General features: G+C 39.6%; 2 protein-coding genes and 1 long non-coding RNA gene across 4 annotated transcripts in view; all 3 read left to right on the top strand.

Moving 5' to 3' along the window:
* LOC134658047 (uncharacterized) overlaps positions 1-25,732 on the top strand; it is a 99,433-nt gene that overhangs the window by 37,117 nt on the left and 36,584 nt on the right. The window lies entirely within an intron of this gene.
* On the top strand, positions 1,905-14,663 carry LOC134658030 (intraflagellar transport protein 52 homolog). Of its 2 annotated transcripts, none has more exons than XM_063513635.1 (9): positions 1,905-2,100; positions 6,726-6,943; positions 7,511-7,646; positions 8,105-8,253; positions 8,561-8,709; positions 11,569-11,716; positions 12,172-12,275; positions 13,590-13,728; positions 14,493-14,663. In XM_063513635.1, the coding sequence occupies exons 1-9, from the start codon at positions 1,985-1,987 to the stop codon at positions 14,657-14,659; spliced, it is 1,326 nt and encodes a 441-aa protein (XP_063369705.1). In that variant the 5' UTR covers positions 1,905-1,984; the 3' UTR covers positions 14,660-14,663. The 2 variants fall into 2 exon arrangements, with proteins under 2 accessions (XP_063369705.1, XP_063369706.1); XM_063513636.1 differs by lacking the exon at positions 1,905-2,100 and adding an exon at positions 4,308-4,461.
* Positions 16,106-22,231, top strand: LOC134658125 (trypsin delta-like). The gene is made up of 7 exons (XM_063513731.1): positions 16,106-16,502; positions 16,582-16,741; positions 17,649-17,810; positions 19,908-20,001; positions 20,356-20,514; positions 21,232-21,302; positions 22,051-22,231. Exons 1-7 carry the CDS (start codon positions 16,106-16,108, stop codon positions 22,229-22,231), a joined length of 1,224 nt encoding a protein of 407 aa, XP_063369801.1.

The following is a 25,732-nucleotide window of genomic DNA, read 5'->3' as shown; positions in this document are numbered from 1 at the left end:
AAAGATTTATTTATAGTATTTACATATTAAGAAATTACGAAAAAGTACGTTGTAAAGACAGCTGATCTGCTATCATTTTGTAAAATACGATAAACTATCATATCATATGTCATATAAGCGGTGACCGCGACTTCAGTCATAAGTACATTATTATTATTTCTAGTTTCGGAGTTTCGCGGTCACTGCGCTAGATATTATTTAGTTTTAAAAGCTCAAAGTCAGCTCAAAAACTTTTAAAAATAAATTTAAACATTTTTTTGTATATATTTATTAAAACTGTAGATTTCTCGAACGAGAACTACGAGTCCATTCCTATTTAGTAAGTTTATATTCTATTAGTTGTACAGAGCTTTATTTTATTGCAATGTGTAGGAAATGTTTGATAATTTAGACGTGTACTCTGTTTGAGGTGTTTGAGATGTTGCCAGAGACCAGGGAATAATAAAGACTTCTAACCTCCATATAAATTATATGAGGGCACAGCGAATTGTCATCTCGTCATGCGGTGTGGCGCTTAATTCGTAGCTTAATCTGTCGGCTCAGTGAATCCTTATATACCTATAAGGATTAGCAATTGCTTGTAATTTTGAAAAGGCGTCCGTCATCTTTTGACCCTGAGTTACGATCGATCGATGCCGCGCTAACGTTGAAAAATATACCGTCTTTACTTCTGGCGCAAAATGTATTGAACTATACGGCCACTATGAATTGACACTTGACGTTTACGCTAGCGACTGCAGTCCATCTCGCTCACACTGATGTATTGGTGCGATCGAGTTCACGCGGTCGCTAGCGATATTTTCCAATGCCGACTCATGGTAGCCGTGCAGGTGCTCAAAATTGATTTCTGTACGACAGGTTACATTAAAGATTTAAAAAAATAAAGAGATTAGTATTCTTTATTATTTTCTGGTTTCTGATGTCACTGTAAATCTCTGTTGCAAAAATGCAGTCAACATCCTGATAAGTTATGCGCTCCTGGTAAATGGGAATGGTGCATCTTTCGCTGTGAATAAATATTTGCATCAATTATTAGTGTAAGGCCTGAGTGCACGCTCGAAGCGGAGCGTTCGGCGGAGCGTGCAGCGTGGCGTCGAGCTCACAAGTGATTTGAGCAGCGTGCACTAAGGCCGCTCCTATACGCTTGCATTTGTTTAACATGCACGCCGCGCGCCCCGCCCCGCTGCACGCCCAACTCGAGCGTCCACTCAGGCCTTACACTTACAACTTACAAACAACGAAGTCCAAGGTCTAATTTTATGCCATTTTTACTGATTTTAAGCAGAGAATCTGTTGTATTGCACTTTTTGAGAAACATTTATCTACCTACTTCTACAATCGAACACAAAATGCCGTTTACTATTTTTCTAGCAATATTTTGAACTGCCTAGTTTCTTTATTTCAGTAAGCAGTAGATACAGAAGTTAGCAATATTTTAAACTAGGAAAATTGGTCATTTGTAAATAACATAGTTTAATTTTAGAATTAATCAGACCCAGGCTTATACTAGAAATATTAAATTTAATTCGAAAGTTATTATTATTCGAGTTGTAAATAAAAATATATTATTTCACAAAATGAAGTTTTTTGTTTTATTTTATAAAGTAGGGTTGTAAAGCGCAAAACTTTGAAAATTTAATTGCTGCAAAACGTATGAGCGCCATCTATTTCAAATGTAAAATTTGTGTCTGTCTACAGTGTATTTTACACTACAGTGCATCTATCAAACATCTATGCTCTTGGTTGATATTGCACATGCATGCATGCATACTGAGGCATATGCTCAGGTTACGCGTATCGTGCAAACAATACTCACGCAAGTCAGCAAAATAAAATGAGCTTGCATGTAGCCCACGCCTTAACAATTAATATGCGCCAAGTGCAAGCGCCATAACTGACAGCGAGCGGTTGCCAAGCGACAAAGTATGTCAACAACAACAAATGTCGATTCTTGTGGCGGAACACTGTTGTGAAGAATATTATAATGAAAACTACAGTCAATACTATTTTGTTCGACGTTTCCAAGAACGAGATATTCAAGATAAATGAGAACTATAAACTGCTGCACAGGAAACTCAAGTCGACATGGAAAGTCATGATGTAAGTCACATTATTTTACATGAGTAGGTACCTATAGCACTTTCCAATTCTTAATTATCAATATTATCATTATCAACCATGAATAGGGAAAGACCAAACTACCCAGTACATTCTTGAGCGTTTGCCCAAACAGACGATAACCAAAGCAGCTCGGAGGACCTCTATACCTACCTACTAATAATGAGTAATGACCAGAGATCGGACAAATTTGCGACATTGCTCGCAATAATGTGGACATGACTCCAAAATTGATTAAATAATTAATCATTTAATTAATTTCTTACCTGAGGTTTAATTTTGATTCCTAATCAATAAAAAACACAAAGATTTCTTATAATGTAAATTTATTAAAGAAATTAATTAGTATGTTTTCCAAATTTTCTGTAGGTACTCATTTTTTTTATATCAATAATATATTTAAGTGCTATTTATTGACGAGGGAACAAAATTAAATCTCAAGTAAAAAATTAATTAAAATAATTAAATGATTAATTATTTAATCAATTTCGGAGTCTTGTCCACATTACTGCGAGCAATGACGCCCATCTGTCCGATCTCTGGTAATGACACCTAATACGATCCGCTGGATGTTGACTTATTATTCTTTCTGCTTATGGTTATATTATTTCCTAACAATAAATAAGAAAAGATCTGTTAAACACAACACGGTTTAGGCCTCCAACGAGATGAATCAACGATCATTTGAAGGTTGTAACTTGCAATTCTTGCAAGTCATTCTCATCTTTCAACCTAGTTTTCGACCCAAGAATATGAAGGTATACAACCCATGAATATAAAGAACAGGGTGCCATCGGGGTGTACGTACACTAAGTATAAGTCACTGCGAACGTAATCCCGCTAGTTTAGTTCCTTACAAATATTACGACGAAATGTTGGTTTCTTCGCCATTGCTCTTACCAAAACTACAGGCGCTTTATGAAACTTGAAAAGATAATTTAAGGGAAATTGATGTTCTATTGCATTAGCGAAACTGACGGCTGTGGTGGTCGTTGGCGTCCTTTGCAAGACTTTCCGATGGCGTCCACAGCCTTCGGTGGCGGTTAAAGATTTAAATTACCTACATACACACTACACTAATATTTTATCTAGTATTATAAAAGTAAAATATTATTGATTTATGGTTAGAATCTAAAAAAAGACGACAAAATTACGATACAATTATTAATTGACGACCGGTCTGGCCTAGTGGGTAGTGACACTAGTGACCCTGCCTGTGAAGCCGCGGTCCTGGGTTTGAATCACAGTAAGGGCATTTATTTGTGTGATGTGCACAGATATTTGTTCCCGAGTCATGGTTGTGTTCTATGTATTTAAGTATTTGTATATTATATAGGTATATATCGTTGTCTGAGTACCCACAACACAAGCTTTCTTGAGCTTACCGTGGGGCTTAGTCAATTTGTGTAATAATGTATAATATTAATTTATTTATTTATTAATATTTTTTCACTACCCCAGCTGGCAAAGGCTCTCTTGAGTGTCCAAAAACTGAAAAGAAAGTTGCATTTTATTCACATGTGAGGCAATAAAGTAATCAAATGCAAATTTTTAGTTCTTTTCTTATGTTTGCTGGTAGAATTGACTTTTAAATGGTGATTTGAATGATACATATGTAATAACATTCATTTTGAACCTTTTTGCTTTGGTTTTGGTTGATATTTTACAGTTAGTATTTTCCTTGTAGTGTTGGGGTGGTGAAAAATGTTGTATTTCACTCGGTGGATTTTTTTTTAACCCTCGTTCCTTGAAACTCTCGCAAAGCTTAAGATTCCATTTTACGAACCACTCGCTACTTTCGTGGTTCAATTTTGGAATCTTTCGCTCGCTCGGGTATCAATATAATCACGAGAGGTTAAACAACAACTTTGTCCCCTTGTAAAACAAATAACAATTTCTCTGTACCTACGTGTTTTGAACAAAAATGGGAAAAAACTTAGTACCTACCTATAATCCTGGCATATAGCACCAATGCCGACCCAGTATTAACGTACTTATACCAGTCGTTAAATGCTAGCAAAATAGTCTAGGCATTATAAAACGAAATAAATAGACAATTTTCACAGGCTATTAAAACAGAGCTGAAAGTCTAGATTTTCTGGATCTTAGACTAAAAGTACTAGCACGTCAGGAATCTCAAGCGCGGTCACTGAAACCTGTTTGTGTAGTCTGGTGTTCGCGCGTCGCCTAGGTTACTCGCGGGCCGGTAACGACCTAGGCCATACGGCAGCGAAACGACTAGAAGCGCAGACAGGCTAGGAGATAGATCGCGGTAAAGTCTAGACTTGTTTTAGATCCTAGACCAAAAGTACTAGACACACAGCAATCGTGCAGAGATATCCTGTGAGACAACATGTGTCTAGTATTTGTACCTACAAATACGTAGGTATAGATAGGTACGTAATATCTGGTAGATCGAGCTTTGCTCGGGAAACATTATAAAAACTCGATAATGCGCGTTTTCCCAGAGATAAGACCTAGCAACATCGATTTTTCGCCCCCGAAAACCCCGTAAGTATAGCAAATTTATCGAAATCGTTAGAGCCGTTTCCGAGATCGAATTAAATATAATTAAATGTCAAATAACATTGAGTTTTTCTTTATTGATTTAAATGCCATTTAAATTATGACTATTATGAGTGGCTTACGGTCACGTGATCGCCTTACGCTGTCTCGAGTTTATCATTTATTCCCCACCTCAAAAAGTGCCCAGCGCCGCTAAAGAAGTTTTCACTTCAAAAATCGTAGAAACAGAGCTTATGAAAGACATTAAAAAGCGGCCAAGTGCGAGTCGGACTCGCCCATGAAGGGTTCCGTATTTAGGCGATTTATGACGTATTAAAAAAAAACTACTTGCTAGATCTCGTTCAAACCAATTTTCGGTGGAAGTTTACATGGTAATGTACATCATATATTTTTTTTAGTTTTATCATTCTCTTATTTTAGAAGTTACAGGGGGGGGGACACACATTTTACCACTTTGGAAGTGTCTCTCGCGCAAACTATTCAGTTTAGAAAAAAATGATATTAGAAACCTCAATATCATTTTTGAAGACCTATCCATAGATACCCCACACGTATGGGTTTGATGAAAAAAAAATTTTTGAGTTTCAGTTCGAAGTATGGGGAACCCCAAAAATTTATTGTTTTTTTTCTATTTTTGTGTGAAAATCTTAATGCGGTTCACAGAATACATCTACTTACCAAGTTTCAACAGTATAGTTCTTATAGTTTCGGAGAAAAGTGGCTGTGACATACGGACGGACAGACAGACGGACAGACGGACAGACGGACAGACGGACAGACAGACAGACAGACAGACAGACATGACGAATCTATAAGGGTTCCGTTTTTTGCCATTTGGCTACGGAACCCTAAAAATGATAACTATAGCGAACATGATCACTTTAGCCGTTTTTGAGTTACCTATTAATTACAAAATGTCTTCTCTTCTTAGTAAAAATTCGTACATAGCGCTGCGAAAGTACCTACTTACTCCCTTTCGCTTGTAATGTACATGATACTTACTAATAGCCCCCGTTTAGCCTATTCTGACAGAACATCGTTAAGTAACTACGGAACCCTGCACTGAGCATGGCCCGACATGCTCTTGGCCAATTATTTATTTTAAACTATCCTACTGTTACACTCAAAGAAAATCACTTTGTGATAGTACTCGCGCGGGAAGTAGCAGCAAGTATTTAATTTAGAGTAGGTAGGTATAGAAATTAAAAGGCGTATTTTTTAATTTTTACAAACGCAGTGTTTCGTTATAGTTCGTTTTTTAGGGTTCCGTACCCAAAGGGTAAAAAACGGGACCCTATTACTAAGACTTCGCTGTCCGTCCGTCCGTCCGTCTGTCACCAGGCTGTATCTCATGAACCGCGATAGCTAGACAGTTGAAATTTTCACAAATGATGTATCTCTGTTGCCGGTATAACAACAAATACTAAAAATAAAATAAAATAAATATTTAAGGGGGGCTCCCATACAACAAACACGATTTTTTTTGCTCTATTTTTTGTTGATGGTGCGGAACCCTCTGTGCGCGAGTCCGCGTCGCACTTGGCCGGTTTTTTTTAGCATTAGAAAGAACTTGAAAGAAGGTAAGCGATTTTGACATGTCTTTTATTTGAAAAACACATTTTAAAAATCAATTACTATTACTTATGAAATTGAAAGCAGAAGACTATAAAAGATCGTATTAGATTCATAATTGTTACGTATTTACCGTAACTTATTTTTAAAATGTGTTTTTCAATTAAAAGACACATCAAGATTGTTTACCTTATTTCTAATGCTAAAAAATACGAAGTATAGTTCGAAACTATGACGTTCCATGGTAAAAGGTACCTTATGGCCGCTGGCGCTTACGTCGCATAACTGCCATAAGGTACCTTTACCCGTGGGACGTCACCTAACCTCTAGAAAACTCGGCTACCACGTGACGTATGCAAACGTACTAGCATTTCAGAAAAGACAAAGAGGTTTTTTCTCCAACATTCTGCCAGACGATAAAACCAGCTATGTAGATAGTACCAGGGTCGTAAAAGAACTTCTTATATATCTAACTGTGTACAGGTTTAACATACCTACCGGCATTTCAGAAACCGCGAAGAGCTCTCCCCCAACATTTTGCAAGACGTGAAAATCCTAGTGGTACCAGGGCCGCAGAACGTGTTCACAGATGACGAGCTGGCGTGCCTGAAGAGTGTCGTGGAGCGGGGAAACTCGGTGCTTGTGGCGATGACCGACGGCGGCGAGGAGCGTATGAACACGAATATCAACTTTTTTTTGGAGGAGTACGGGATCGTTGTGAATAATGGTTGGTTTGTTGGTCTAGTATGATAGTTTATAAGCAGAGGTCGGCGGGGGTGAGCTATTTTCCTTATAAAAGTGACGTAAGACTTGTCAAATTATAAGGTAAATAGCTCACCCCGCCGACCTCTGTTTATAAGGTATCTATGGGGCTTAGATGCCTGGAAAAAACATCATGAGTTTCTACTATTAACTCTTTGACCGCCAAAGACGACAACTGATGCGCGTGGCAATAGGTACGCTATTTCGACAGTTTTCTTCGTATGGTAGTGTAGTAGGTACCTACCTAATAATAAAAACACTATTTACCTAAATGACTAATGGTAGACCTTATATTATTGAAATAAGGTTTATAAATGTAAGTATAGACAGTCCAATGCGTCAACGATGACACTCGCTGTGTTTCATTACTTTAGTAATTTAGATTAATAGATCTTTATGAACAGTAATAATTATTCAGACCTTGATTAATAACTACCCGATTGAAAATAACTTGCAAGTTAAAAAATAAAATTTAATAAAAGTATGAATACCGTGAATAAGTAAGATTTTTTGTATATTTTATTATTTGCAGATTGCGTGGTCCGAGCGAAATACCACAAGTTCTACCACCCGAAGGAATGTCACATCTCAAGCGGTATCCTAAATCGCGCCGTCGCCAAGCAGATTATGAAGATGCCCAACTACGCGAGCGAATCAGACGACTTTCTGTAAGCTCTGTAGCCTTGGTACCTAGCTGTTCACCAAACATCTGTACGCGACCTTGACCTCGCAGTTCATTACAAGTGTGCGTAACAGGAGATCTGGTGGTGCGAGTGTAGCCAAGTTGACAAGCGTTGTTAATAAGGCACGTCTAGTCTAGGTTAAACAGTTCTTGTAAAATATGGCCCCCTAGTACGGATGCTGTAGTTTACAAATCTCAGGAACAGGTTGAGCATTTCTCAAGTGATCTTCGCACTTTATATGTATATGTACATATAAGTTTTATTTTAACCTTTATCATATTATCAAACAACATAAGAAGGTTTCGGAGGTAAAGAATAGTAAAACATTATGGAAAGTGTCACTTAAAATAAATTCAATGGATATTTTCGGCTTTCTGAAATTCTTCTGAGATGAGAAGTTGACTTTTTTTGGGCAGTGACCTGGACTTTACAATTGTTTGCAGTGAAGAGCCGGCGACACCCAACTTCGTGTACCCGTATGGTGCCACGCTGACGGTGAAGCGGCCGGCGGCGGCCATCTTGTCCAGCAGCGACGTGTGCTACCCGGTGAAGAGGCCCATCGCAGCGCTCTACACTTCTGAGAAGAGTGGGGGTGATTATTAAGGCTCGGCCTGTATGATTTATTTGAATTAATGAAGAGTCGGCGACATCAAACTTCGTGTACCCGTACGGCGCCACGTTGACCATGAAGCGGCCGGCGGCGGCCATCTTTTCCAGCAGCGACGTGCTACCCGGTAAAGAGCTTGGCCCATCGCAGCGCTATACACTTCTGAGAAGAGTGGAGGTGCGGATTAAACCTCTGTATTTTACTAAATTTTCTTTTCACTTTGGTAAAATTTGTAATGGCATATAAAAAGATATCATTGGGATAACGGCAACTATACCTATTGTATCTGCAGGAAAATTATTTGTAATCGGGTCGGGCCACTTCTTCGCCGACCAGTACCTGGAGAGCGAGTGCAATGACCTCATCCGGGAGAAGATCTTCGATCACCTCGGCGGGATCACCGACCTGCACCTCAACCCAGTGGATGTCGAGGATCCCGACGTGAGTCACACTTATCATTGGCAACGGGTATATTGCATGCGCGTAGCCGACCCTTTGAAGAACTTTGCCTACACTTTTATTTTGAAGAACCCTATACTGTAGACTGTAGCCCCTCGAGGAAACCTTGCAGGGAACCACCAGGGAACTCATTCATATCATATCATATCATATCATTTATTCAGTAATAGTCATACATTGTCATTTATTATTTACAATTCACTTAGTGAGCTAAGGACAATATTATAAGGCATAGAAATTAGAAATAAATAAAAAATTTAATTTGCATTGTGATGGAATGTTCATATTTTTGTCTCATTGTTCTCATTAATAAACTCATTTACGGAGTAATAGGCCTTCCGAATCAATAAACATTTTAAGCGCGAGTTAAAACCCGAAATGGTGTTCGTGTTTTTAATGTCACATGGAATATTATTGTAAATCTTACTTCCAACCACATGTATACAATTGCCAGTCTTCCTAAGGCGATGAGTGGGCTGTACCAAGTCATGCTGACGGCTGTCTTGGAATCTTTTACTGTTCCACTGTTTTTTGGGGAACAAAGTCAAGTTCGCTCGGACGTACTTTGCCACCTCGAGTATATACAAGGAGGGGAGTGTTAGAATGCGGAAATTAATAAAAAGTTGGCGGGCAGGTGTATCTGGGGCAACTCTCGCCATTGTCCTAATTATCTTTTTCTGGATAACAAATGGCCGGTCCCTGTCCGCAGCCAGGCCCCACAGCTCTAGTCCGTATGACAGGACAGAATGGACATACGCGTAGTAAGCCTTTACAATGTTTGGGCATGACAGGTTGGGTACAAGACGAGAAATTACAAAGTGTGCAGAACTTAATTTGGCGCACACTTTATCGATTTGACTTTGCCATTGAAGGCCGCGGTCAAAGATGAAACCAACAAAACATGCGTCATTAGTTGTCGGCAGGGGCACATTTTCTACATTTACCTGCATAGGCTGTTTACCTATATTATCGGTAGAAGTAGCTACAGGTTGTCTAAGATCAAACTCTAACAGCTTTGTCTTATCCAGATTTAGGATCATCCCGTTTGCCCGAAACCACTCTAAAAGTCTACAGGTGACAGATTGGACGTTCTCACATAGTTGTGCCCTATTTTCCGCGTTTACTATAGCGCAAATATCGTCGGCATACATGACAAAATCAACCACAGGTGAGTCATAGGGGAGATCGTTCATGAGTAGAACAAACAGGTTATTGCCTACATTAGACCCCTGGGGAACTGACCTATCACCTATCGGCTCAGCTACTGACCTCTCACTGTTCACCTCCACAGCCTGATACCGATTCGCTAAGAAGGAAGTAATGATTGCAAGTGGTATACCGCGGACGCCATAATGCTCAAGTTTGTTTGCGATAAGTTCATGGTCTACCAGGTCAAAACTTCCAAACCATATTACTGAATTATCTATTTATAAATTTAAGAATTATGTGAAGCGTAAACTTATTTCTAAAGCGTATTATACCACACAAGACTACATGAATGATTTAACAACGTGGGATTAATTGTTATTCGAAATGATTATTTTTTTAGGTATGATTGATTAATGATGAGGAAATTGATATTCCGATGGACATACTTCTTTTGTGTTTTTTATTTATTTATTTGACATTTAGATTTTATTCTAGAAACATTCTAGTGTTTTTTATACAGTTTTTTTTCATGTTTGACGATCCTTTTGTGAAATTCTTAATTTAATTTAATTTGTGTTTAATTTGATTTGTATAATAATCCAATATTCTTATGGAATAATAACATCAATAAATTGCTCTGATAATTAGCTTAAGATAATTTATAAGTATGTTACGATTCATAAGTGCTTGTTGCTAGGCCTACATGAATAAAGTATATTTAAAAAAAAAAAAAAAAAAAAGCGCGCGATAAGTCGAAGAATACGGCAGCGACCCGCCTCCCGTGTTCTAAGTGATTTAAAACGGTACGAAGCAAATGGCGAGCCGCACCCGCCGTCGACCTACCGGCCTGGTAGGCATATTGCTGTCCGCAGAGTCTTTCCTTTTTTTTCAAGAAATGCATAAGGCGATCACAAACCCCCAACTCGAACACCTTTGAGACTACAGGGACCAGCGAAATAGGCCTATAATTTTTTAATTCCGTTTTACTGCCTTTCCCTTTGTATACCGGTGTGACCTTTATTTTTTTAAGAGATTCAGGGTAGGTGCCGTTGTGTGCGGAGTTATTAAATTGGTGGCAAAGTGCCCGCAAGGCACTAACCGGTAGAACACGTAAGGTATGAGCTGGCAGGCCATAGATGTCCTTCGTATCCTTAGGTTTAATTCGGATTATCAATTTCACTAGTTCTTCTACGGCCGGATGCCACAGCATTCCACAGCCGGATGGTCCGCGGGAGGAAATTCATCTTAAACCGCACAGTGCGCGCCCATTTAGGTTCATCTTTTACCCTATGCTGGCTTGACTGTAAAATCGCAAGTCACGCGATAGTACTCTATCTCTCAGTGCCACATGTGTGGTGTAGCGAGTCTCTCTCTAGCGAGACACTGGAGTTACGTGGTGACTTTTGCTAAAGGTGTCGCAAATCTCGTGACTTGTACGATGTAGGTACAAACTGTCCGCTTTTTCCGACCAGTTAGTGATGAAGGTGTCTAAGTCGTCCCGCCATCTTTGTCTGGGCCTGCCACGTCCGCGCTTCTTTTGCGGTGTCCACTTGGCGGCTATACTAGCCCACCTATCTGGATGCATGCGGCAGACGTGACCCGCCCAGTCCCACTTCAGCCATGCGGTCTTCGTAAAAACATACATGGCGGTAAAACATAGGTACCACTGAAATGTCTGTTTGTCAATGGCAGGTCAATGAGTACCGCACAATAGGCGACACGATGTGGCTCTCGTCGGTGCCGCTGCCCGAGCCGGCCACGGCGCCGCCGCCCCGCCTCACCCCGCTGCACCCGCACGCTCTCTTCTCCTGGCGCCTGTTCTCGCTTAACCTCGCTCGCCGTGAGTATGAGTATGAGTATGCAACTTGCAGATTATTCATCTGCTGCACGTCGACACGATTTTCAGTCCCATAGGGATCTTTGACCTTAGCCAGAATTTAAAACTACACTTTCTGTGTAGCGATTTCTGTGTTGTCCGATATCCAGTTTTAACGGTTTAAGATATCGGTAAGCAGGTATTTACCTCGCGAAGCATAGCTGAATAAATATTCTGTTTTGCATATTTTCAAGTAGGTAACTGCTAACCAAGATAAGATAAGATATCGTTTATTTGTGTTGTTGCAGTTAACAGATGTTACATAGTTTTTATGGATCACTATCCTTATTAACCTCTACTACCGATAGAATTTGATCCTTAGCAATTCCGTCATACATGTTGATGTAATAATAAGGTGTATGGTGGGTTGAACCCTAACATATCGCAGTGTATTGAACCGGTGCTTCTCTGTGTTTCAGTACCCGAAGTACTAGGGTTGTATGACGCGCTAGGAGTCAAACACGAACCGCTGCGGCTAATAGCGCCGCAGTTCGAGACACCTTTCCCGCCACTACAACTAGCGGTAAGACAAAAACCAGACATGCACTAGTCTAGCTATTATGTAACCGGTTGTTGCCATCCCTCTTCTACACCTTTGACTACCTTCACGTCATACAAGGATAGCTATTTATAGAATATATATTAACTCTATATTAGTTTTATTGATTATTTCTATGATTTAGAAGAGTGTCGTATAGAGGCCTAGTATTTTACCGACTAAAATTTACTGACTATTGTAACATTTATGACGTGTACAAGAAATAAGAAGTGATTTAAAAAATTCAACCCCTTAGGGCCACTTGCACCATTCCACTAGCCCGGGGTTAACCGGTTAAACCTGGAGTTACCATGGTAACCAGTACAATTTGACACTGGGTTAACGGTTTAACCGGTTAACTCCGTATTAGTGGATTGGTGCAAGTGGACCTTAGGGGTTAAATAGGGAATGAAAATTTGTATGGAGAATAAGTTTTATTTTAAGATGAATCCTCACATGTGATCCTCTTTCGTAGGCTGCCTCCCCCCTCCTCTTCCTCCACGTCTCCTCTCTCCCTCTCCCTCGGCCTCTTTTAATTATTTTAATTTATTTTATTTTAGTGTAAAGTGTAAATAGTAGCTATTAATAATTTGTATTGTAATTGTATTTCTGTTTTATTTTGTTTGTACCTAAGGGCTCATTTAGACGGCGCGCGAACTCGTATACGATTTTAGTTACATTGCGGACCATTGTGGTGACGTCAATTCAGCCGACCGATCAAATGACGCAATGTAATGAAACTCGCATGCGAGTTCTCGCACCGTCTAAATGAGCACTAATTGTAATTTTAAGAGCCAACAGGAGTGGTCATTTCTCCATACAAACGTACTCGACTGTTTCCTCCGTGGGTTTTGATGCTAGAGCAATGATTTTTTCAACACAGATTAATATTATCAATATCTGTGTCGGACCGTTTTGCTTTTTTTGATATTTTTATTTTTTAAGGCGCTAGAGCCCTTCAAAAATGGCCAAAATGGCCTAATTGACTATGCCGAAATGAGAGCCGTGCTATTCAAAACTGATATCAATTAGTCAAAAAAGCAAAACGGTCAGACACAGTTAATGTCATTATCATTTAGATTTCCAAATTTGGTTACGATTGGTTAAGCTTTGGAGGAGGAAACAGTCGAGTACGAAACCTCGATTTTTGAGATTTTTACGCAGGATTTTTCGCCTTGTCCTTATCGCACTAGTTTTAGGAGCCGCTTCCGTTAGCGAGACGGGTATATTTACCTAAAATATTTACATCTTAGCTCCTGTTGGCTCTTAATGGAGTGAAATAAAAGTTTTTTTTCACAGGTATTCCCTCCGACATTCCGCGAGCCCCCGCCCCCACCGCTGGAGCTGTTTGACCTGGACGAGGCCCTGAGCTCGGAGCGCGCCCAGCTGGCTCGGCTCGCCAACAAGTGTCTACAGCCCACCGCGCGACTAGGCGAAGGTAGACCTTAGTTCTTAGTTAATACTCATCTTCCTCGCGTTGTCCCGGCATTTTGCCACGGCTCATGGGAGCCTGGGGTCAGCTTGGAAACTAATCCCAGGAATTCGCGTGGGCACTAGTTTTTACGAAAGCGACTGCCATCTGACCTTCTAACCCAGAGGGTAAACTAGGCCCGTATTGGGATTAGTCCGGTTTCCTCACGATGTTTTCCTTCACCGAAAAGCGACTGGTAAATATCAAATGATATTTCGTACACAAGTTCTAAAAACTCGTTGGTACGAGCCGGGGTTCGATTGCAAGTCGCAGGCTCTTACCGCTAGGCCACCAGCGCTTTTATACACCAGGTACATATTTATTTAAACAACAAACTTACAATAAAACGTAACCTAAAATTCAAAATACTTACCTACAAAACCGAAACTTATACCTAATAAAAAGTCTATATCTAAAGGGCCCTCCTGGGGCGTAGTGCCAAAGATACTGGCAGCATTTTTCCTCGCTTCCTCTCAGGTTAAATGTTCCAAGCTATGTCAAGATAGGCTCCTAGTCTAGACGACTACACACCGCCGCACCGCGATGAGTGACGGATTTTACAATGTATCTCACGTACCACTAATACCACTATTTAGGATCTCATGAAATTTGGAAATCAGCGAGTGACTCAGTGCTAATAAGATGTGAAAAAATCAAATAAGTACCTAAATATTTGGGTACATTCTTACACAGATAGACAAAACTGGATTGAACTTGAATTTTGTAAACAGGTGACGGGAGCCACATTGAAAACGAGCTGGAATACCTGGTCCAGGAGTGCGGGCGCGTGGTGCGTCTGTCCCGCGCGCTGCCGCCCGACACGCCGCGCGGCAAGACCATTCTGCACCAGCTCGCCACGCAGCTCGCCACGTTCAAGAAACTCGCCGTTAAGGACTAGAGGACATGCGTCTAAACTAAACATCCTACCAGAGCTGTAGGCCTGGTACATGATTGGCGCGACAGTATCTCGCCGCGAGATATACTACCCGTCCCTCTTTAATTAGGTATTAATACAGTTAGAAAAAGACGGGTCGTGCCAATCATGTGCTAGCCCGGCTGGACGCGTAGTTTGCAAAAGATTACTGTTACCGGAAAAGCCATATTGTCACTCTGAACTGTCAGCCCCAGGACTAGGAACTCCAAAGATCTAGTCGAAAATAAGGACATGTTGTTCCATATACTCGTAATACCACGCTTCTGGACAACGCGAGGAAGATGATAATAACCAATACATCTGTGTTCTGTATAATAATGTAAAAATAAGATCTAATTTACCTATTTACAGGGTTTTGTGTTCAAGTTTTTGAATATTCATACAAAGATATCAAAAATCTCGATATCTCACTGTAGTATGTAGTAAGTACCTATGTAATTCGATTGTTTCTGTTATAATATAACCTACATAAAACAGTGATTAAAAATAATGAAATATACATGATATATAGGAAATAATTAGTGCAGTAAATAAATACAAGTTTGCAATATGTTACAAGTTTACTTTTTACAGGTAAACATTGTTTATATATTTCATAACTTCACTCATATCCATAAAATATATTGTGCAATAACTTTTGCTATCGACAGGGGGCAAAGCAATACTTATAAAAACAAATTAAAAGCATAAAGTTAGTGAGAACCTTATCGACCAATTTCATTGCGAAATGCTATAAACTTATCACAACAATATGATTTCAATTTCTGTTCCAAGATCTACTTTCAAATTTGAACAATGAAGACATTATTCCTGTTGTTAATAATTTACAATTTACAAAATGTTGTCTTTTCGGACGATGGCGCATCAATTATATACAAGTCGTATCCGAAAAAAGTTCACCCTGAGCGAGATAACATTAAAGTAATTAATTCAGGGTCGTTTTACAAAAAAAAGGACCAAGACAAACTTTTCACGAGGTTCCCACCACCGGTACGCCAATGGTCGGCCAAACAAAAAGTGTACAAATCTCTCCCGGGTGACAGTAATTGGTTTCCACTTGACTTCAATGGAGGCCTCAACAGCAGGGTCAAAAAACTTCCATATTTCAAAGACTTACGGAGGAGTAAGAGGGGTGCCAACGAATCGAAGTTCGAAGTCACGACAAAAGCGAGCGATACTCAAAAAACTGAAGCAACCAAACCCAAGGAAACTGTATCAACCGTCGCCAATACCTCAAAGAGCGCGTCTCTCGCTCGTAGGTCAGGGGTAGCAAAGAACTCAAAATTTTCCGCTAAATTCCGGGCGGCAAGACGAGGACAATTGAAAAAGGCCGCAAGACAGGGCGGTGTAGGGAAACCAGCACGACTTCTTCGGACCTTCGGAAAGAAAAATTTAAACCGTAAACGTGGTATGCGTAAACGCAAGCCCCGGTCTCGTGTCTTGAGAGCCGGTAATGATAAATCACCCAAAGAAAAAGCTGACAATGACAAAACGCTCAAGGAAAAGACCGGAAATGACAAAGCCCTCAAGGGAAAGGCTGGCACCAAGGAAAAAACTGGCAATGACAAAACTCCAAAGGCAAAATCTGTCAATGACAAAGCGCCCACGGTAAAAGCTGGGAGTGACAAAGCGCCCAAAGGAAAAGCGGGTAATGACAAAGTACCTAAGGAAAAAGCCGCAAATGAAAAATTACCCAAGGAAAAAGCTGCTAATACTAAGCAAGTTCAATCCCTGAAAGAAAACACTGGCAAGCAAGCTGCAAAGGCCGAGGCAAAACGCCGTGCTCCGCACAAACGTAATCCCAAAGGTAAACCATAAATTATAAGCAGTCAATAAATGCTCAAAATTTTAATGTTGTTTCATTGTAACCCTGGTAATTTGCTCAGCACGCCGGCCGGTGGCGAGTCGGCGACTGATCTCCGCGCGCGACGCCGAGCCAGAGGACTACCCTTACATGGTGTCGATCCAGAAAGACAACGAGCACTGGTGCTCCGGCGCTATCCTCAACCCGCAACTCATTATATCTACCGCCAACTGCTTTTGGAAGTAAGTCACTGCTAGGTAAAATACAGAAGAATGGGGGACATAATTACTTCAATTTTACTGACGACTTTTCATATACTTCTGGGATAAAAAGCGATTGGTATTATAAGTGCCTAGTTGTCGAGATTGGAATACTTAGAATACGAGTACATTGTATGGTGATCTGTGACGTTAGTGTTCAAACAGAACCCTTTAAAGTGAAAACAATAGTCAAGTTTGTGAGTTTTCAACCCTTTTTAACGCTTATTGGCCCTGATAATAATTCTGGTTCCGAACAAAATACTATAAGCGCCACTTGCACCATTCCATTAACCCGTGGTTAACCGGTTAAGCCTGGAGTTACCATGGTTACCAGTAGACAAAATAGAATATAGAAGGAGTTACGGTGTAACCGCTTAACCTCGGGATAGTGGGATGGTGCAAGTGGCCTAAGAGGGTCAAAATTTATCTTTTTTCTAACCTACATTGCGTAGGGTGTCTCATGTCTAAACCAAATATTGAAATATAACTGCATACTGCATATAACTTACGGCATCTACTACTTGGTACCTCTCTACTCTGCCACCTTACCGTATTTAACATTTAGTTACTTGGCTTAAAAATGAGTGCGATGAAAACATTTCGTGTAACACGGGCACGGGGCAATATTAACTACACTCGAGTAATAAAAACCCTCTGCCCTTCAGACATCAGGCTTCTATGCCTTCTATTGGCACTCGTTAATGATTTCGGCCGCACAGCCCCATTTCTCAATGCACTGTTAACTAAGCTATCCGTTAATGTTGAAAAACCTTTTAGAAATCAGTTGCAGTTACAATACTCAAGTACCTATAGTTAACTAGTTATAGTGATCTCTTTCTCTTATCATCATCATTGTATCCCATTATTCTGGTATTAAAATCTAAATTAGGTCAAAAGCTGTAAGTCGGATGAAAATCCGCGCTGGCAGCCACAGCATCGACACAGGAGGACAGATAGCGTACATCGCCGAGGTGCGGAAACACCCCAACTGGAGCATTCGCAAGGTGCCTAATAACGATATTGCGCTCGCGTTACTGGACAGGCAACTCAGGTGAGAACTCTTTACACGCACTTTTATTTAGGTACAGTCAGAGCAAGACTGAAATCCTGGCCCATTTTACTACACCACTGATAATTGTCGCCTATCATTGACTAACTGGGCTGGACAAACAAGTAAACATCTGGTAAACTTTTGTCATCAATGTCATCATATGGACCTAACTGTCATTAACAGGTACTAAATTCGGTAGATGAATTGAGAGCATATTCACCACTTAGGGGGTCATCCATTAATTACGTCACACGTTTAGGGGGAGGGAGGGGGTCAAGAAAATGTGACATGTTGTGACATGGGGGAGGGGGGAGTCACATACATTGTGATGTCACTTTAACTTCATCAGTAACCGAAAATTAATTTATATTTTTTTATTCGCTGTACAGTTAAATAATGAGATTTTGGATGTAACTTTCGTTGTGTTATAATAGTAGTTTATGCAACAGTGATATAATAAGGGTTCTTAAAATTCAAGGGTCGAAGTTACAAAACGAGACGTAGTCGAGTTTTGTAAAAAAAGACCCGAGAATTTTAAGAACCAATTATGAGCTGTTGCATACATTACTTTTTCTATGACAGCTGCAGCAAAAAAAAAAAAAAAAAAAAGAGTTATTATTAAAAAAAAGAGATTATTAAAAAAAAGAGTTATTATTAAAAAAAAGAGTTGTTATTTAAAAAAAATTGAGTTATTATTTAAAATAAAAAAGAGTTATTATTTAAAAAAAAAAAGAGTTATTATTGTAAATGAAAACATACCTCTTTCAATCAAGATGATCGGAACTTGTATCTTTAAAAAAAATAAAGCAGTTGTATTATACTCATAAGATGACTGCTAGCAGTCATCTTATGAGCCTATAGACAAAGCATTCAAATGACATTGCTTTAGATATCACTGTCAGTCATTTAATTGACACATTTGAGTGCTGGAGTAGAAAAAATTACTAATAATAATAATAATTTTTTATTAAAAAAATAATGCCGAGTTAATATTGTCGATTTCGTTGAAAACAAAATTGCCTAAAATGTGACGTCACACCAGGGGGGGAGGGGTTTGCAAAATGTGACCAAGTGTGACAATTCGTGTGACGTAATTAATGGATGATCCCTTAGAGGATTGGCAGTCCTCAACCGTGCGTTTCTCCAGAAACTTCCTGCCTCGCATACCTAAACTGTGAAATGAACTGTCGCCTGCGGTATTTCCCGACCGGTACCTACGACCTTCAAACCTTCATGAATAGACCGTATTTCCATTTTAAATGGCGGGAACGCACTTTCAACGTTTCTGGTGTTGCGTCATGGATACCTATGATATGAGCAACGATAATTGCTTACCATCAGGCGATATGTCTGCTCTTTTGGCTCCTATCCTATATCATAGAAAAGCTTTCTATATAGATAGAAAAACGTAGAAACGGGATTATAGGGGGTCGCGAAAAAATTTAGTGGTCATAAAGGGCCGTGACACCATAAAGTTTGAAAAACACTGCCTTAGAGGATTGGCAGTCCTCAACCGTGCGTTTCTCCAGAAACTTCCTGCCTCGCATAGCTAAACTGTGAAATGAACTGTCGTCTGCGGTATTTCCCGACCGGTACGACCTTCAAACCTTCATGAATAGACCGTATTTCCATTTTAAATGGCGGGAACGCACTTTCAACGTTTCTGGTGTTGCGCCATGGATACCTATGATATGAGCAACGATAATTGCTTACCATCAGGCGATGTATCTGCTCGTTTGGCTCCTATCCTATATCATAGAAAAGCCTCGCTCGTAGCATGTTTTGAAAAGGCGAGGCGGGAGTCATAATATATTATTTTGATTAATTAAACTGTCAAAAACATCTCCATCAGACTTAGTAGGGTAAAAAATATGTACAGTCACGACACGGGATTGTTATGCCATTTAGGGTTCTTGCTAAATTGGAAATTCTATAGCGTAAGTATTGAACAACCAATTTAGCTAGGACCCTAAATGGTGCACCAAGCGCGGAGCGTGACATATGACGGTACCTATTGCAAATGTTGCCCAAATTATAAAATGGTTTTAACAAATTAATAAAAAGATTTCCTTTCCTCATTCGTTCCTTCGTTTACAGGTTCTCAGACGCTGTTCACGCGGTGGATCTGCCCAACAAAGCGATGATACCACCTTTCGAAGACGTTTGGGTCACCAGCTATGGCGCTGAAAGGGTAACAGTATCCATGATGACTATTAGGTATATTCCCGGCAGATTGCAGAATACTGTTCAGTTCTGATTCTGATAACCTCGAGGAAAGTTATTGATCGTATTATGCAGCTAAGATTTAAAGCTATAAGTACAAAATTGTGACACTTTTATTGCTGATTGTAAATCTTCTCATTTGCATGTCTATCAACAACTTCTCGAGACCTTTCTAATGAACCTAAACTCGATGTGTTTGTGTTTTTACATCGTTCTCTTAAAAATGCCATATTCAAATTTTAGTGTCTTACCTCTTCTTCACGAGACTCTATAGTCTATACCCTATTTACTTGTAGAATAAGGTTGTCTATCACTTGTTTAGCGCGACGGGGTGTTCAGCCGGCTGCGGCTGACGCTGCAGGCATTGCACATGCGTATGATGCCAGAGGCCAAGTGCGCGGCGATCACCAAACGGTTCGGCGTTCCGCTCCACGATAGCTTCTTCTGCCTTGAGCAGATCGGACGCCGCGCGCCCTGCACCGTGAGCCCTTCACCAGTTTATAAATTATATTTTTAAGTAGTGGTCATCATCATCTTCCTCGCGTTGTCCCGGCATTTTTGCCACGGCTCATGGGAGCCTGGGGTCCGCTTGGCAACTAATCCCAGTAATTGGCGTGAGCACTAGTTTCTACGAAAGCGACTGCTATCTGACCTTCCAAGCAGTGAGCACTCTCGGCGCATACGCTAACTCAGAACGCTCCAAAGAAACTACCTCAGGTCAATACGATACATTTGCTACTTGCTAGTCGCGTTAGTGATAAACGTATGATCTCGTAAATGTGAAGTCCAGCCACACTTACCCATATTGGCAAGGTGCGAAGTCGGTGGAAGGGGAAGTGGCGCTGATCGTTACAAACACAGGTAATCTTATGGAATGTCCGCGATTAGTACTAGCGGCAGCCGCTTGAACTAATTTTACTCCATAAGATGTAACGTAGAAAGTCCGCCAAAATGAGGGCAGCACCAGTCGTGCACCTAGCGAATATTGTGCCGTGTGGTGCCGGCATCAGAAAATAATAGCACCACCCCATCTCGTCCCGTGGGTGTCGTATAAGGCGACTAAGGGAAAACTAGCGACAGATATGCATATGAGCAAGGCTCGCCCGTATCCTTAGCGGGGTCCTTGCTCACAAGAGCTGTGCGCGCGCCACATCGAAAAAAAAAACTTACCCATATTGACCTTGTTGTTGAACTTTAGCGAGACACCGGCGCACCAGCGGTGAGCGACGGCGTCATCTGGGGCCTAGCGTCCTGGGGAATCCGGAAGTTGTAAGTTTGGCGGAAAACTTTTATCCCACTTGTAACACGTAAAGCAAAAGTCTCGCAACAAAACATGTAAAATCTAATGTAGGTAAAATGGTAAAACCAAGTTAATGTATTCTGTAACATCGCCCACACTCATCTGTTCATCGGTAAACCTTATTACAAAAGGCATGGTCCACCGATGGACAGTTAAGAGTGTTGCTGTCTGTACCTGTCTTTGGGAGCATATGTTCTGTCTAAAAACTTTGTCATAAATTGTTACGTAACTATTAGTTACCTGCTTTCACTGCTTAGGGCAAGACTCGAACTTACGACCTTTCTTCGGTAGCTTAGTTAGTTTTCCAATTTTTCTTAAAAAAAAATTGTAGTATCACTCGCAGATGTATCTGTGGCAGGACCACCTACAAGCACTTTCACCGCTTGCGTTGGTACACATACTTCACTTTATAGAATGTCGGTAGCGCAGAAATAGCGAAGCTCTTCCTTTCAGATTGTATCTAAGCAAAGTACGTATTCCAATACAAGAATTCTTGCCTTATGACGATCTTCCTAACCATAAATTATGTATGCTGGGTCTTCCCTACATTGACTTTAACCTTTTCGGCGCCACATCAATGAAATAATGAAGTCTCATCACAAACTACACGTAAACAACCCGTATAACATATCAAGTCGTGGCGAGTAGCGCACGAAATGTACTGTCTTTATATCAAGTCAATGGCGTCGAAATTAAATAACATCAACTGAATTCCAGATGCGGCACGCAGCGTTTCCCCGCAATGTTCTCGTATGTGGCCGATGCGACGAACATAGACTTCATCGTGAACGCCACCTCGGAGATGATGGGCGAGGAGCGCAAGAGCCCGTTCCTGGACCGACCGCCCATCCGCCCGCGCCAGCGCATCCGGCTGCCCGGCGAGAAGGTCCCAGAATAACTATCTATTAGTTTGGTATACGTTTTATGGTGTTCGTGTTTTGTTTTATTTGCCTTCAATAAGCACGAGGACGTGCATAAGAATTTGAATTATATTTTATTATCAATGCCTAGATACGCTTTACGTCTTGAAGAAAAACAACACTTACACGCAAAGGTAACGGGCGCAAGCGAGCTGATGTAAACCTTACTTCAAATTGTCAAGGTTACTTTGACAGCGTCTGCCACAACACCTATAGATAGTAAAATTGTCCTTGACACTGTGTAGTGGGCACGACGAGTAACAATTACTTAAGGCGTTCTTGGCGTTCAATGGGTTAAGCAATTTTGACGTCCATGGGATGGGATCCTGTGATCGCTCCCACAATACCATATTATTTAATCGCCATATTCAATATTTAGGTAGGTAGGTAGGTAAATAATCTTAGAACGAAATAAAACAGGAAGTTCTGTATATGAGCATATTTAATATTTTCTCTTCAAAATTGTAAAACTCACATTTTGAAATTGCAAAAATTATAACTAAATTCTCATTTCGTAATTAGTAACAATCGCCATTTTGTATTTTTCTCCATTTTGTATTTTCTCTCGAACCAATAATAATAGTAAACCATTTATACATCTCTAATAATAATATATATTAATGTCTAACAAATTCATTTTCTCAACGCACTCACCGCCACTTCCGTTTTTCGTTCCCAACATCAACTTCACATATTATTTGTAATCAACTTTTTTATAATACTCTAAACATACTTTTTACAATTTCTCCATTTACACTGACTACGGCTCCCTTCTCGCACCAAATTATGTATTTTAGAAAAATATTGGAATGATATTCAACGAAATCAAGCTTACACCAACTTAGCTTAACTTATGATCAACACCAATCAGCAATTCCATATCCATAGTTACAATCAAGTAAATACAAATCAATTCGAATCTTTGGCAATTTTATATTCAAAAGTGAATTTACAATTTCTATTTTAAACTGGCATGAAAGCGTTTATCCTATTGAGAAAAATGGCAAAGTTTAAAACGTATTTATACAATTATTTTGTGGGCTGCACAATACTTTTGATCAGTGTGAAACATACGCATCTGATTACTTCGTATGTGTTGTCTTCGGGGGTTGTATATTCCTGTAATTAATTCAACGATCGGTCATTTGAACTAAGTGATATAGGTACCTAAGCTATCAAGCGACGGACGCTTATAATAAAATTGTGTACCTACATAATGTGTATCTCTTTGATAACAGTTAATTTCCAAGCTCTAATTATGGATCGAAATGCGTATTGCGTAAGTCCACGAGACTTTACCACCATCGACTGGAAGTTGAAATGTATAATGTTTGCAGACTGATTTCAAACTTCTCACTGATAAAAAATATTGCAGCTATAAACTTATCTCGCAACGTAATAAGCGTGTATGTGTGTAATTAATTAATTATTCTATTATTTATCCTGTTCAAAAATTACTCAATAAGTTATTTAGTTAAGAACTTAAACTGGCCGGACAACTAAAGGCATAAAGTTTTATAACAAAATATCTTACAATAATAACGTTAAGTACGAGGTTTTGGGATATAAAATTAAATCAAATAATTAGGCCAAACCTAGAAACTTTCTGATCGGCTTATTTTTTACAGTTAGTGATATCTCACCATTTTCCAGCAGATTTACAAAATACCATAAATAACAAACCTTACTCCTTAAATTCAGATTTTTCAACAGTATGTGGCATTTTGGACATTTGGTACCTACTAAATTTGTAGGTAGTACAATTGGTACCCGAGATTTGTTAGATGTATTTTCCGATATTTTTTTTTTCTTGTATAATAAATTCCGATCGTCTTTTTTCCCTGTATAAAAATTTCCGCACGCCTTTTTTCCCTATAGATATATTTCCTGGTATATTTTTTTTCTTGTATATATAAATCTGAACGCCTTCTTTCCGTATAGACATATTTTCCGATAGATTTATTTTCTTATACACAAATATCTGAACGCCTTCTTTCCCTGTATTTTTGTTGTTTAACGAAAAATTTCATGGTCATTCATTTTACTAGGGGCAAAACTTCTTATTTGCTTGGACCCTGTTTGCAATCTTGTGTGGAATATTTTGTGTATCATGGTTAGTTATCTTTAAAGGAATTTTACCAATCAGTAATCAAATCAAACGAGTGAAACGTTGTACTTAGTTAGGCACTTGACAGAAGTACGCCTATTAATCCTCTATACAGTTTATACGTGTAGATAACTTTCTGTCTATTTAGTTTATTACGTTATGTTAAAAAAATACAGGGAAAGAAGGCGTTCAGATATTTGTGTATAAGAAAATAAATCTATCGGAAAATATGTCTATACGGAAAGAAGGCGTTCAGATTTATATATACAAGAAAAAAAATATACCAGGAAATATATCTATAGGGAAAAAAGGCGTGCGGAAATTTTTATACAGGGAAAAAAGACGATCGGAATTTATTATACAAGAAAAAAAAAATATCGGAAAATACATCTAACAAATCGTGCCGTCATATAGCGGCCGTCTCCATAATAAATAATACGGCTAAATATGGATGTCGTAGTATTTGTATGGAGACGGCCGCTATTTGACGGCACCGCTATCGGAGGAAACCAAAGCTTAAGCGCGGCCCATATGCCGCTAGTGCGGACATACATCCGTTTGTACCATGATGGGGGTTCCCCGCAAGTGTGGGGGCTGCGTTGCATAAAACAAATAGGGAATGGCCAGACGGTGATCAACCAAACTTCTCAATGTCCAAGATCATCTTTACTAAATTTGGTAGCACATCGCGTACACGGTTTGAAACCAGCGAGACCACCTTGGATGTTATTGCTTCGTTGCAGATCATCTGGCCACCCCTTTAGTAACGACCAACGACAGTATTGTTCGTCAGAAGACTGAAAGCGCGAAGATACATTGGAAATTAAGAATTAGAAGAAAGTAAATTTTTATAGTGTTGATTACGAGAAATAGATAGGTCTGGTATCGATTGAATACTAAAGTAATCACGTTTCAGTTTTCAGGACTGAATCGTACTGAATAGTTCAAGGTTTGTCTTGCGATTTGTAATCTGTGGGAACTGAAGTTTATGTCATGATATTGCATTATTCGAATTTTTGATACTAAAATTCGACCTCGACCTATATTTAAAAGCATCGAAACCGAAAGATAAATTAGAATATATTACTCATATAAATACAACTAGAACACTAATCGTATAATACAAAACAACAAATAAATTCGTGCTTCTTAAGTCTAGAATGCCACTTTAAAACCTAGTATTTAAACTCTGTTAAATATAGATTACCATGTAAGTGAAGTGTTTCAAACCCGAAGAATGGAAATGATAAAATACTTGGGCCTCGGCTAGGCCTCTCTGCACTATTAAGTACCTTTTATGACGAAAGCTGCCTACAGGTTCGTTTACTAGCCAACTTAACGCACGAAGCGACTTTGTCTTTAACCCTAAAGT

This window comes from Cydia amplana, chromosome 21, assembly GCF_948474715.1.
Source record: "Cydia amplana chromosome 21, ilCydAmpl1.1, whole genome shotgun sequence".
NCBI lineage: Eukaryota > Metazoa > Arthropoda > Insecta > Lepidoptera > Tortricidae > Cydia > Cydia amplana.
The sequence above is the reverse complement of the archived record's forward strand: the minus strand, read 5'-3'. Positions and strand labels throughout refer to the sequence as shown.